The sequence below is a fragment of the Poecile atricapillus genome, chromosome 9 (genome assembly GCF_030490865.1).
Source record: "Poecile atricapillus isolate bPoeAtr1 chromosome 9, bPoeAtr1.hap1, whole genome shotgun sequence".
Lineage (NCBI taxonomy): Eukaryota > Metazoa > Chordata > Aves > Passeriformes > Paridae > Poecile > Poecile atricapillus.
Window position 1 is genome coordinate 18,753,236 of NC_081257.1, and position 13,020 is coordinate 18,766,255.

Sequence of the window (13,020 nt, forward strand, 5' to 3'; positions counted from 1 at the left end):
AGCTGTTTAATTCTTTATATTACTGGGTAGCTCATACAGTGTGACAGAAGCAGCTGTATCCTCTTGCTTAGAGATTCATTATTTAATTAATGACAAACAAAAGAAAATACAATTTTAAAATGACCATTTTCTGAATTATATAATTTTCTGTGTGGGAGATTAAGTTAATGACTAGAGACTGCTAATGAGGCTAAAACAGTTCTGTGTAATAATCAGTAATATTAGTTTTGTAGGGTTTTCCCCACCATTTTAATAAGCAGCAAATTTATTGGTTCTTTGGCATTTTAATAACCTACTGCAGGGTTCTGCTTTAATGAACTAAGTAAATTGTTCCCAGTGTGTTTTATGACTTTATCTTATTCTCAAAGGAGAAGAGGCAAGACTATCCTACTGTTGAATTTTCCAATACTCTACTCATTAAAACTCTCATTGAAACCTATTTAGGAGACCTCTAGGTCATCCTGATGAGCAGAAATGGAAAAATTGTTGCAATTAGCATTTGGTTGATGTTTCACCAGTAGCATGAAAAACACAGTGCCGTGAAAATGCTGTACCAAGTCAGCTGGGGATGATTCAGGAAAAAACACTGACCAAAACCAGTTAAAAATTATTATTTTTGTGGTCAGGAAATCTATTTGGTGACCATAAAAAACCCCTGTTAGTGCAATGCAGTGGGATAATTAATCAGCAGCTTTTCAACATTAAGGGTCAATTGGGAAGTAATTAAAGGTCCCTCCTTTTGAGGAGAACATATTCCAAAACGTCAGAGATGGATGATGGGGCAGTTTCAGGGAAGATTGTCTGTACTGTGAAGGCCAGGTTAGGAGTGGGTCTTACTTTATTAGGATTTGGGATGTTAAGAATGGTCTGTGTTGTCCAGTAAATGAGAATTAATGCTCAGGATCATAATCCCAATAAGATTTGCATTACATTTTGACATAATGGAGAACGGTGACATTTCAATTAAGCTGTCTCTCTTCAATTACTCTGTAACTCTGTGGCAGAGGCATTAACCTTTGAGAGGAACCTGTCACATTTGTCTTGGCATTGAAATTATCTGACATTGACAGCATCATCTTTGCTTTCCCTGGAACTAATGTTTTCCAGTTTCACGCTGTGCCCTTTCCTCTTTAGATCATGAGTGTAACTGCAGAAAGGGCAGCTGTGACCAAAAGCTGAGTGCCCTCTAATGCTGGTGGGTGACCCGTGGTGGAATAAATCACAGGGTCTTTGCCAAGAGCCTGAGATGAGACCCAGTGGGGAAGGTGCCTTCTCATGAAAGTCTTCCCAAAAGATGCTGCTTTTTGACTGCCAAGCCAAATGGGCATCCTTGCAGCTGATCACTGGAGTCAGTGGAGAGGCTGCCTGCAGGCTCTGTGCAGGCTCTGGGACCAGAGGAGTAGTTTAGCATGGAAAAAATAGGTGTGCTGGAAAAGTCCAGACTTTGCAGTGTAGATTCTATCCTCTTCTACTGAACTGTGCAAATTATCAGAGCATTACCTGTACCAATGTCAGCTACCCACAGCTGTGTAGTGCAACACCTGTTCAGGATTTGCAGGCTTTGGGTGTTTGTGGAAGAGACCAGAAGTTCAGAGAATGTTTCATCCTAAAGCCACAAAGGTGCTCCTTGATATACAGGATCTGAAAACACAATACCCTTGCCTTAATCTCTAAATTTCCCTTTTTTTTTTTTTTTTTTTACAGGAATTCTTATTGATACCTTTGGGGACTATAAATATATGTTCATTAAATGTGGATCTGTGATGGTCCTGGCAGGAACCTTTCTGTTCATCATGAATTATTATAATTATCGTATGCTTGCCAAAGAGGAGAAGGAAAGAAAGACAAAAGAAGAGGAGCCTAAATCTGTAAGGACAGAAAATGAGGACAAAAAAATTTGGAACAAAGACTCCACACAGGATGGGCCTGAGCTGGAACCTTTGAAAGAGAAGGGAGCAGGAGTAAAGAAGGAAATGAATGGCACAAATTAAGTTTCTACCTGTTCTTGTGGGCAGGATGGGAAATGACTTCTGGGTTGCTCAAGTGAGCACCACCTGTGAAATCATACTAGGTTTTAAAATTCTACTCTATTCTCTGCCATGTGCATCCTCCTCTTCTTTGTTGTAGGAGAAGACTAGAACAGAAACAGGTCCTGATTCTTATAAAATGCTGGGACACTGCAGTATCCACTTGCTTACCAAAGGTCCTGCAAGATTTTCCTTTAGATATTCCTCATTTCCCAGAGAAAAGGGTAAGGTTATGTTTTGCAGGAGGCCAGGACGAGGCTGACATGAGGCAGGAGTCCTTCTTCAGGTGCTTTGTCTGTGCAGGGCAGAAATTTAATCTTAAACTTAACCCTTGTCCTACATTTGAACAGTGCAAATGAAATTTTTTCCTAGTAGGTTACAAAGTCTTTATTATCCAATTTCTGTGTGCCTTACCATTTCTAGTAAGCTTTTTCTTTACAACACCCTGGTGAGACAGTAAGCGTTGCCACCATTAATTAATTGTACAAATGAACAACTGAAGCACAGAGGAGCTTTGGGCATCATTGCATCAATGAATAAAGCTTAGGTGTGCCAGAGCTGAAATGGAACCCTCTGCCCTGAGTTAGCTGCCTAAAAGCCCTGCTGAGCACAGGCATTGCCTTGCTAGAAAACAGGGAATACAACAGGTAGCAGAGCACAGCTCTCTCTGCAGTGCACTCCACTCACTGTGGGCTTCACTCTACTCAGCATTAGTGATTATGAACGCTTGACTCACAGCTGGGACCTTGTGCCGTGATTTTTCTAACCTGGTTTCAGTTGCATCCATCCTGGAGGGACTCCAAACCCAGCTGCCTCCCCCTTGTTTGGGCTGGAGTGGGCAGCTCCCTGCTGCTGGCACTGCTGGCCTCGTGCCACCCTGCTGCATTGAGTGAAGTTTACCCAGGCTGGAGATGCAGAGGTGGAGCTGAGACCACTTAGAGTCTTTACCGTCCTGTGGTGGTAATTTTGATCTGGGAAGATCTGCACTCTGATGTATTTTATGCCCAAGAGCCGTGGATGCTGAGCGTGGCGTCATGCAGTTGAATCATCAGACTTCTGTGGAATTTCATGGATTTGATTGGATAAAAAACAAGGACTTTTCAGGCAGATCACTCAAATCCAAAGCTAAAACTAGTCCAAAGGTTAGTTCTCCATTTTCTTTACTTCAACACTATCCATATGTGATCAGATCATATTTTTTCATGGTTTTGTCTTTGAAGAACTGTATTTTCTTGTCACTTGTGTACACAATATGAAGAAAGGCTTGTAAAAACACTTTAATGAATACACTGTACTCTTAAAATTAGATCATTCATATCTTCTTGTACAAAACCTTTTCTGTGAATTCTTTTGTTTTTTTGAAGAATAGTGGTCTTTGACTTCAGTAGGACATAAATTTTAGCCTTATGTTATAACTTGTATTTTCTCTGAAAAAACCAAAATCTATATGAAATAATTAGGCCTTCAGTGCTTGTTTTTCATACCCTTTATTTCTGTCAAATATATCTATGATATTTCATTAAAAAAGGCATTAATAGAAGGTGGTGAATATTTTCCAATGTGCCTTCTGTCATATACTTAATAAAACTATTTTAAAAAACCAAATGAGTTTGCATTTTCCAGTTTGTGTAATGCAGCCTTTTGATCCAGTAAGGAGTTTATTCTCAGAGGGTTTCCAGTCCCGGCTTTGTGCACATGGTCACACAACTCTTGGTCACAACCTCATGTTCTTGTTGATTTGGATTCCTTTGCCATCTTTGGTGGTCTGGGCCAGCCTGACTCACACCTCTGGTTGTGTGGGCCCAGGGGACTGAAAGCAGTGCAGAATGACCTGGCAAGGACCTGACAAGATATTTTCGTACCTTTCCACCAGGTTGTATCAATTAATCCTCAGTGCAATGACCCAGATCCCCAGCTGTCCTTACACAGCTGATACTCAGGCTCTTCATCTCTCAGAAACCCCAAGCAAGCTTTTTAGGTCATAAAACTTTGTTAATACAGATAAAATCTTTAATAAAAAGGCATTCTGTTCAGCTATCTGTGAAAATCCTCTGGAAAAGATGCCTTTGTTAAACTTCCCCTGAGGGTAAAAAATGTTTCATTGGATAAGTAGGTCTTTAAGGCTTTGGAATTCTAACATGAGGCAGCTACTTCATTTAACCTACTGTCAAAGAAACTTACACTGCCTTTTAAGATTATGGCACTATTTCTGTCAGGTAGGAAGCCAGATTATTTTAAGACAATTTTGGTGATTATGGCTGGTTTTCAGTGGTGGGTGGTCTGACTCTTTTACCTGCTCCTGCTGCCACTTTACACCCAAACCTCTGATCATGACATCCCACTAATCACTGCAGCAAAGCAATGCCAAATAACTCTGTACTTATAAGCACTAGAAATGCTTCCTTGACTCAAATCCTACTAATTCAACACCTTGCAGACTCAAGCTGTAATCCTTTCTTGGAAAGCTCTCAAACTTTCCTAAGAACGTTTTCAGTTATTAAAAATGACGAGTGCAATATGAAATAACCATTACAAAAACCTCTTGTGTCGGAGTAGAAGCTGCCTGTGCATCTAATTTAGTGATTTATGTGCCAAATTGAACACAATATTCATATTTATTTAGGTTGGAAAGCACCTGTGAAAGCAAGTCAAGAGGTGTGAGTGTTGTGCCATAAATATTCGTGCTAGGCACATGGGGGATATTTGGGATATCAGATGTGCAGGAATGATTGAAAACACTTTCTTTGGAGTGCAGTTATGAGACTTTTTTTTCGTATTTCATTAGCTTGTGACCTTATTAGAAGCAATTGCCCATTGTTTCCAGGGCTGCTCAGACTTCATCAAGAGTCTGATTTGGATGCTGACCCATCATTCCCAACAACCACAAAAGAAGAAAAGTGGTGCTTGATGGGGAGGTGTGACAAGTACCACAGATTTGATTTAGATTTATCCCATGTACTCATTTTTTGTTTACAGTTCCCCTCACTTCTACCCTCTCTATATTTAGCTTTCCAAATGCAAAGGCATGGAGGTAGAATTCAAATATTTCGCTACTTTGGTGTGGCAAAATTTGTACAACTTCCTCCCTTTTTAAAAGAATGTTGGAGCAGTGACTGTGCCACATGATGGAGTGCCATGCTACCAGAAGGGGACATTTTCTGCCATCACACCTTGGGCCAGGTGCTGCTTTGCCCCGCACATAAACATCATTTAAACAGAAAGAAAGTAGAAAACACACAAGGAGACTCGAGAAGTCTGGAACCACAAATGAACAGAGGCAACTTGGTTGTAACTGCGTTAAAAATTAGTAAGCAAGCAAACAAACAAATGAAGTGCCAACCTCTATGTTTGAAATATGCAATCATTTTAGACGACACAGGAGATTATTCAGAAGGACAGTTCCCATGGCAGCTGACATCAGATTTATTTGGCTGTGTTCAGAAAATGCCTCGTAGACAGTACAGGTGCATTCAGATTACATCTGGAATGAATTTAAAAGATGACTTTCGTGCCCTCTGCAGTGACAGTGACATTGTCTATAAAATAGTATTATTTAGACTTATCAGAACTGTGTGAGGGCGTTGTGATGAGTGACATTCATAACTGTCAGCAAAGCTTCCCACGATGGCAGCACGGCTCAGAAACACAGATTTGATTTGCTGTCTGCTCTGACACTCACTAAAGTATTGCTGTGCTTTAGTTTGGATTTGGAAAGAGGCTCATTTACATCCTGACACCAGAAATATGAACATCCATGGGTAAATGGGGTGTTGTGTGTCACTGTGGTCGAGACCCTGCTGTCACCAGTAACTGCATCACAAAATTCCCTTTTATACACTGTACAGCCTTTGTCCTGCAGAGCCCTGGCTGGTCAAGGTGTGACCCTGTGATGACATTTGTGCAAAGGCCTGTTAATGTCCCATCAGAAGCCTGCAGGTGGCTGAGTTTGTGTTTCCCAGCCCATGCTGGGGCAAAGGCTGGAGGCAATCCCAGCAGGCCAGTGTAGAGTTCAAAGCCTTTTGGTGAACACAGGTCTGTTTTATGTCTCACCTATCAAGGCATACAAGCCCAGATTTTAGGAGGGATAAGAAGGAAATAGAGCCATTGCCAATGTATCTTATGCTGGAAAGGACAGGGATGTCCCTCAATGCACACACAGGACAGAGTCCTGCACTCTGCCCTTAGGAGCCAAAGTGTGGATCTACTTCAGACAAAGTATCTGACAGTCTAAAGGTGTAAACACCTCAGCTGGTGCTGCCCACCTCGCAGCATTGTCACCTCTGAATGGTCCAGCCCATGCTCCAACTCCCCAGCCCATGAATTTGTCATTTTTCATGTCAGACTAAATCCATGGAAAGAGAGACACAGGGAAACACAGGCTTCCCACAGGCTCTCCAGAGTTTTTTTGACTTCTTTCTGCTGGGTGCAAAGGTATCCCAACAAAATGTGTCACATGAAGAAATTCCCACCTCCCATGGCAACACTGTTCTTTGGGACAGGCACCAAACAAGAATGTGCTTCTACACTTTCCTGGTCAGATCCATTGGCTTCCAAGAAGGGGAAGATACTAATTCACCAAAGATGTCAGCTTCAAGGTCTAATTCTGACACATCAGATTCCTTATGAGTCCTGGATCCTGTTTGATGTGCAAAGCAGAGTCTTTCAGATGAATGGGTATGATTGAAATGAAACAGGGACAAGCACTTGCCTCCTGCTGCAGAGCCTGGCACTTCCTTCCTGGACAGATGAGATTCTTAGGCAGTTTTAATCAGTATGTAATCAGTCCCAACCATTAGTTGTGCCTGTGATCACAAAGCACAACTCCAGGGAGAGATCCTTAGAATATCTAGGAGGTTCCATGCATTATTAAGTGAAAAAACCACAGACTCTACCTATCACCCATTAATACTATGTATAAGAAGTGCTTATTGAGCAAACTTGCCAACTCTAATTATTCTCCCAGCAGACTGTGGAGGGTTTTTTGGCACTTCTGCAAGTCTAATGGAAACCTCCACAGCTCTGCTCCTGCAGAGGCAGCGTGGGCAGGGAAATCTCTGTGATGTGCTTCAGACTTCTGAGATATCCCTACGTTGTGTGCACATGCCTACAGGCACATCCAGCATTGCTCTGCCAGCTGGAAGGGAAAATCCACCTGCTGAAGGCTGGGATGCAGGGGCTGCATTCCTCTGTGATGTCTGGATTGATGTGTTAAAAGACTGAGTCACTCAAATCTGGTATCAGAAGGGATCCTCAAAGCACCTTTGACTGTGCATCTTTGATCCCAGAGGTGGCAAAGGGAAGTGAGAAAGGAGCTCTTTTCAGCACCACCCCCAGACCCCAGCCAGGGACTGGGGAGGGAACACAGGTTGCTCTCCATGTCTGGGCTCCACTTTTCCAGGCAGGACAAACCATGTAATAAGCTTTGTTCACAGCTCATGACCTTGGACATGATCAACATGATGTATGTTGATTTGTAGTTCTTATTTCTTTAGACTTTTTGGTTTTTTAGTAAAAAGAGATTGTGAGTGCAGTGGCTAGAAATAAATTGAATTAACTTACTGAGTATGTATTTGTCCTCTGACTTACCTGTTACAGAAATCCTTCAAAATACAGTACTCTGTAGCACATTTTAATATGAAACATGAGGAACAATGATATTATGATTTCAGCTTTCAGCCAGGGAAGGTAGTAATTATACACCATATAAATAGAAGTGCAACGAAGCTTCTTTGTAATTACAGTGTAACTAAGCTGTACCTCATTTACTTGTATTCTGAAGTGCATCTGGAGTTAGCAATTAGGGCCAGGACATGATTAAACACTTACCTTCACCAATCCCAGTATATATAACACTATACTTACCTTCACATGTGTATTATTTTTCACTCATATCTGCTATGAACCTAGATATTTTCCAGGGATTAATGATACACTGTGAAAAGTTGATAGCCTGAAGTTCAGCAGAGAGCTATTAAACTGGCCTGGCCATTAATCCCTAGAAAATACCCTGCACCAAGGTTATTATAAGGTGAATATGGAAAATAACTTTCCACTCCTGTTGAGCTTTGTCTTGGCTGTTACACCTTTGCCAGTGTGTAGGAACAGCACCCCAAATTCAAGTGACTCCCTTGGATTTGGGTGTGTCTGATGTAAACAGGATGAATCCTCCCTCAGTTCACCTTTGTGCATCCCAAGGCCCTGAACAGACAGCTTGTGTTCCAGCCAGTCTGTCTCAGCCACCGTTTTCTGGCAATCCTTGGAGATCAATTTTAGAGTGAACCTCCATTTTCTGAAATGTGTAATTCCAGCTTCTCTGAGCTGAGCAACAACACTGGCAGCCAAGTAAAAATATCCATTACCGGGGGAATATGTAAAAACACTGTTTCATCAGTCATCCTGCTCACACAACTCCCTCCCAGAACTCAGAGTGGTAATGAAAGTAATTTAACACACATCTATAATTAATTTACTACATTCTTCCTGCCGATGGCAATCATCTTACCTAGGAAAGTTCATGAAATTGATCTTAATGCATAAAAATAAAGATGGAAAAGCGTTAAAGGCAGCTAAACGTGGTTTACTTCTAAGCATGTAAGCAGTTAAGCACAGTTTGGAGAACCGATTTGGGGCTGATTTAGCAGCAGCCATTACCTGTGAGAAATGACAGTGAGGACATGAGCTGAGCAGGGCTTTGCCCTCAACACCCTCAGTTTGTGGGCACTGCTGAGAGCAGCAGCCTTTGCTCCTGCTTTGTGTGATGTGAACAGAAATGTGAATGTGGGCTCAGAGAGGCAGGGCAGGAGGGGACAAAGCTTGGGCAGCTGGAGGCAGCACCAGGCACATGGCCTGCACCAGATTTTGCCTCAGTGTCATTTTGAGCCATGAGCCCAGGCCCCAGGTATCGAGTTAGGACACCTCTGGCCAGTGTGCAGAACATCCAGATGTGCAGATGTGTCTGAACATGGCACACACAGCTGTGCACATGCTGCAGGCAGACAACAGATACCAGATATATGTGTGACACACAGTCCTACCTGTGCAGGCTGTTTCTAGAGCTTTCCAGTGCCTCTAGCAACATCCTGTTGTTGCTGAGACATCACTGGGTCCTTGTCTGTGATCCATTATTGCTTCAGCTGCAGCTTTTCTGCACATCCATGAGCCCCACACTCTGCTGGGCTGGTGGCTCCTACCCTCTCTCTGCTCTCTAGAGCTGCAGAGCAGCACTTGGGACCTTCATACTCTCACCTAACAGGTTGTATTCTGCACTTGCCAGACATCCTACTTTAACAAGCAGGCCTTGACATTATGACTTCAGTATGGGTGGGAAAATGTAGAAAAGCAGGAGCCTGTAGCAAGTAATACTCCAATGCTCTGCAGCAGCTATATAAATATTTATATAAATAAGTAGGCTTTAAGTGTGTCTTCCATCACTGTGACCTCCAAATGAGGGAGTACAGTAGCCTTACCTGGATGGGGGACAGAGGAGAAAGAGCCACTTTGGTGCCCCCTTCAAGGTGAAGCAGAGCCTGTCCTGCCTGCCCTGCAGGGGGAAAACAAACCCTGCATGGGAAATATCACTCACCCCATGGAAAAGCCCAGAAGAGCATGGAAGTAGGGCAGTTCTTTCCTTCTTCTGTGCTTGCCTGTGCCAAATGGACCCTTGGCCTCTGGAGCTGTGAGTGCAGCTGAATGAGGAGGATTCCCCAGCAAGACTCAGCAAGAGGCATTTTCTACACGTGCCTTCCTCAGCTGCAAAGCTGTTCACTGCTTCTCCTTAATGCCAGGAGGAGCAGGGTGTGTCAGCCCCGTGCTGCCAGAGAGAGAGGCATGAATCAGCCTAAAGATTCATACAGATGACAGCAGCTTGCTGCAGGACTTTTATTGGCTGCTCTAGAGGCAGAATGGAAACCACTTGGGATGAAAAGTATGTGATAGGCTGTGCTAGATCTATTCAAAATATTCTTAATCATATCTTCATTAATGAAGGCAAGATTATGCTTTATCTGGAAAAATAATGGCCCGTTTCAAAGGACAGTGATGGTTGAAATAATTTTCAGAAGTTTGTAGGCTCTTCTGTCTAGACTTAGGCAATGCTCATCAGCAAATGTTATTAATTAGCAATTGCTAATGAAATATGCAAAATATACAGCAGGGCTGTGGATTTTTGCAGCTAATAAAATAAAGCTCCTATATAAAGGGGGTGTGAGCACACAGAACCATGTAAGTGGTGCTCTGAATGTGTGGTTTCTGTTTTTGTGACTTGTCAGAATTCTGTAGAACACAAACATGTACAGGGACTGACAAAGCAAGAGCATCTTCACTATAAGTCACAATTTAAGATAAAATTAGTGGGTTTAGGTTGTACATCACAGCCCAGAGGGACATGACTTGCCTGAAAAATCTTACACTATATAGCCCTTCAAAGTACATAGTACTTATAATTTTGGTCTATTTTAAAATGTGCTTTGGATTCCTTCTTTCCTCCTAATTCCTAGAAGTGGTGGCTAAAAGGCACCTGTATTTCCCAGCTGCCTTTTCAGGGACTGATTTAGAAACAAGAAAGCTCAAACCAGGCACTCACTGGTGCTCATTTAAACAGGAACCCCTTTGCTGATGGCACAAGTGTGCACTTTGCTTAACGTGGAACTGTATTGTCTGTTGTCCTTTTTATTCCAAAGAAATAATATCTTTTTATTTTTTTTCCGTTTGTTAACAGCCCTGAAAATATTATGCATGGAGGGCCATCTCTTATTTTTGTTGGAACTGGGAAGGAAACCATTTAAAACAAAAGAAAATTACATCAAGTCTGGCTTTTACTTCTCCTTTCTCCACCTTTTCTCCTTCTATCAGTCATAGGAGGAACTAGATTGGACATGACAGGGAATTAAATAAACAAGTATTCAGCAGAGAATAAAGAGAAGCAATCGCTTTGAACAACGACTTGAAAAATTCTGGAAAGATCGAAAATCAACGTTTTCCTTTTTTATCTGAACAAACTTTGTCAAGAAGCCCAGTGCTCTAGAGGAGCGCTGCTCCAAGAGATGCACGGAGTGCTGCAAACACGGCAGGAGGAAACACATTCTGCTGTTATTTAAAAGTGAAACAGAATAATCTGGGCGAGTTTGGAGCCGCAGAGCGCCGCTAGAGATCAGCCTTGCCCCGCAGGATGCTCACAGCCCTCCCGCTCCGCTTTGCCGTGTCCCTGCTCCTCCCTGGCCCTTCCCACCTCCAAAACTTTCCGGCTTGGCTGTGCTTAATCAGCCCACAGCAGGAATGTGCATTTTCCTGCCGACAGAGTGTGATCCCGAAGTTTCTCTGTCCCCGAGACTGTTTGCTTTGGTTTAGCTGCTTTTTTATACCATCCTCTGCTATAAACTTTTGGAGTTTTGTTTCCCTCCCGACTCCCATCTGCTGAGAGATGACTATCTTAATGCTGTGCCTGACATTTTTCATCCTAAGATACGGATCTGGGAGGGGGTGGATAAAAACAGGCGAAAGAGAAGGATATTTTGCTTTTCTACAAGGGTTCTCCCATCCCAGGCTGCTGCATGGTCTCTGAGATTGGAGGCAGTGGGCAGCAGGACAAGCCCAGCACTCCTCTATGGGCTCAGGGCAGGGCTGGTGGGCATCCATCCTCCACTCCTGTTCATTTTTCCACTGGGGATGCTGGGGGCAGTGATATCACACTGCTCAATAACCAAAAAATGTCAAATTGGTACACAGTGGCCCTCCACAAGGAGCAACTCTGCAGATGCTTCCCCTGGAGCAGAGCTCTTCCAGCTCCCTCTCTGTTCCACACTCAGCCTTAATGCTGCAATTAATCTCCCACTTTCCCCGTGTCAGGTATTTCAGAACTTCTCTGATCATCTTTCATTTTGTGCCTGGGAAATGCATTGAACATGATGTGTGGATGTAACCAGCTGTGACAAATTGTGCTGTAGATGTGAGGAGCACGTGGCATACCAAAAGATGTGAAATGCCAAGGCCTGGCCTTCAGCTTCACAGGTGTTGCAGCACCTCAGTTCCATGTTTGTCTTGGGCAGAGCTGTGCTCACCCTCAGGATTTGTCCCAGTTCTTTACCAAATCTCTGCTTATGTGGATCTCACAACATGCACACGTGTTTTGGACACTCACTGTTAGAAATGGTTAAACTGCAATAGATATTTTTAACTACTTACAGCCCTTCATGAGAAAACATACATCAGTTTTCATTGTGCCATGCTGCAAAAACCTACCCGTGGGTTGGCTTAAACTGATGAGACTGCTCTTGTGATTCTCCACCAAAATGAAAGAAACTCAGAATGAAAGCTAAACAACCAATGTGACTGAGTGGTGCACTGGGGACAGATGTGGGCTCAGTCTCCTCCAGCTCTGAGCTGGCCAAATGTGTCAGCCCCCAGGGGATGTGCCTGCCTGAGGTCCCTGCTGCTCTGGGAATAATATAATATATATATAATAACTCTGTGCAGCTGTCTGAAAGGGTGAATTTGAAATCCACTGTCCTCAGGGGCTGAGAACATTCCTACTCCTGCCCATTGCTGGGAAACAAATTCAGAAAGCACTGGAAGGTGGCCAAAATCAGTTTATGAATTCTGCAGAGATTGCAGTGCTCAGTTTTCTAGAGGTGGCAGTCAGTGTAAACAGCATCAAAGTATCCTTTTATACTGGAGGGAGAGTTACTGGTCAGTCAAAAATTCAGATTCCAAGACCTGTATCTACCTCAGTCTTGAAAGCCTGAAGTGCCATTAGGTTTGTGATGGGCAGGAAGGCTCTTTGAAAAGCCAAAAGTGACAGCACATGTTTTGGGTGATGGAAACCAGACTGAAAGAGGAGCCAGCAGCTCTGCAGGAACCACAAACCACCAACCCAAAGTGACTCCTGCAAACTGGGGTGAGAGCTTGAGAGTCAGACTGGAAGGAGAGAAGAAGGCTGGGTGAACAATGCAAGAAGTGGCAGTCCCAAATAACCTTCATGTCTGCCCAGAGTGAGAGC

General features: G+C 43.2%; 1 protein-coding gene across 2 annotated transcripts in view; it reads left to right on the top strand.

The window, feature by feature from the left end:
• Positions 1–3,647, top strand: part of LOC131582011 (monocarboxylate transporter 2-like) — a 37,044-nt gene extending 33,397 nt beyond the window's left edge. For both annotated transcript variants that reach the window (XM_058844762.1, XM_058844761.1), the window contains one exon: positions 1,705–3,647. In XM_058844762.1, the coding sequence (XP_058700745.1) occupies positions 1,705–1,991 (287 nt within the window). In that variant the 3' untranslated portion in view covers positions 1,992–3,647. The remainder of the gene's footprint in view (positions 1–1,704) is intronic.
• The last annotated feature ends 9,373 nt before the right edge of the window (positions 3,648–13,020 follow it).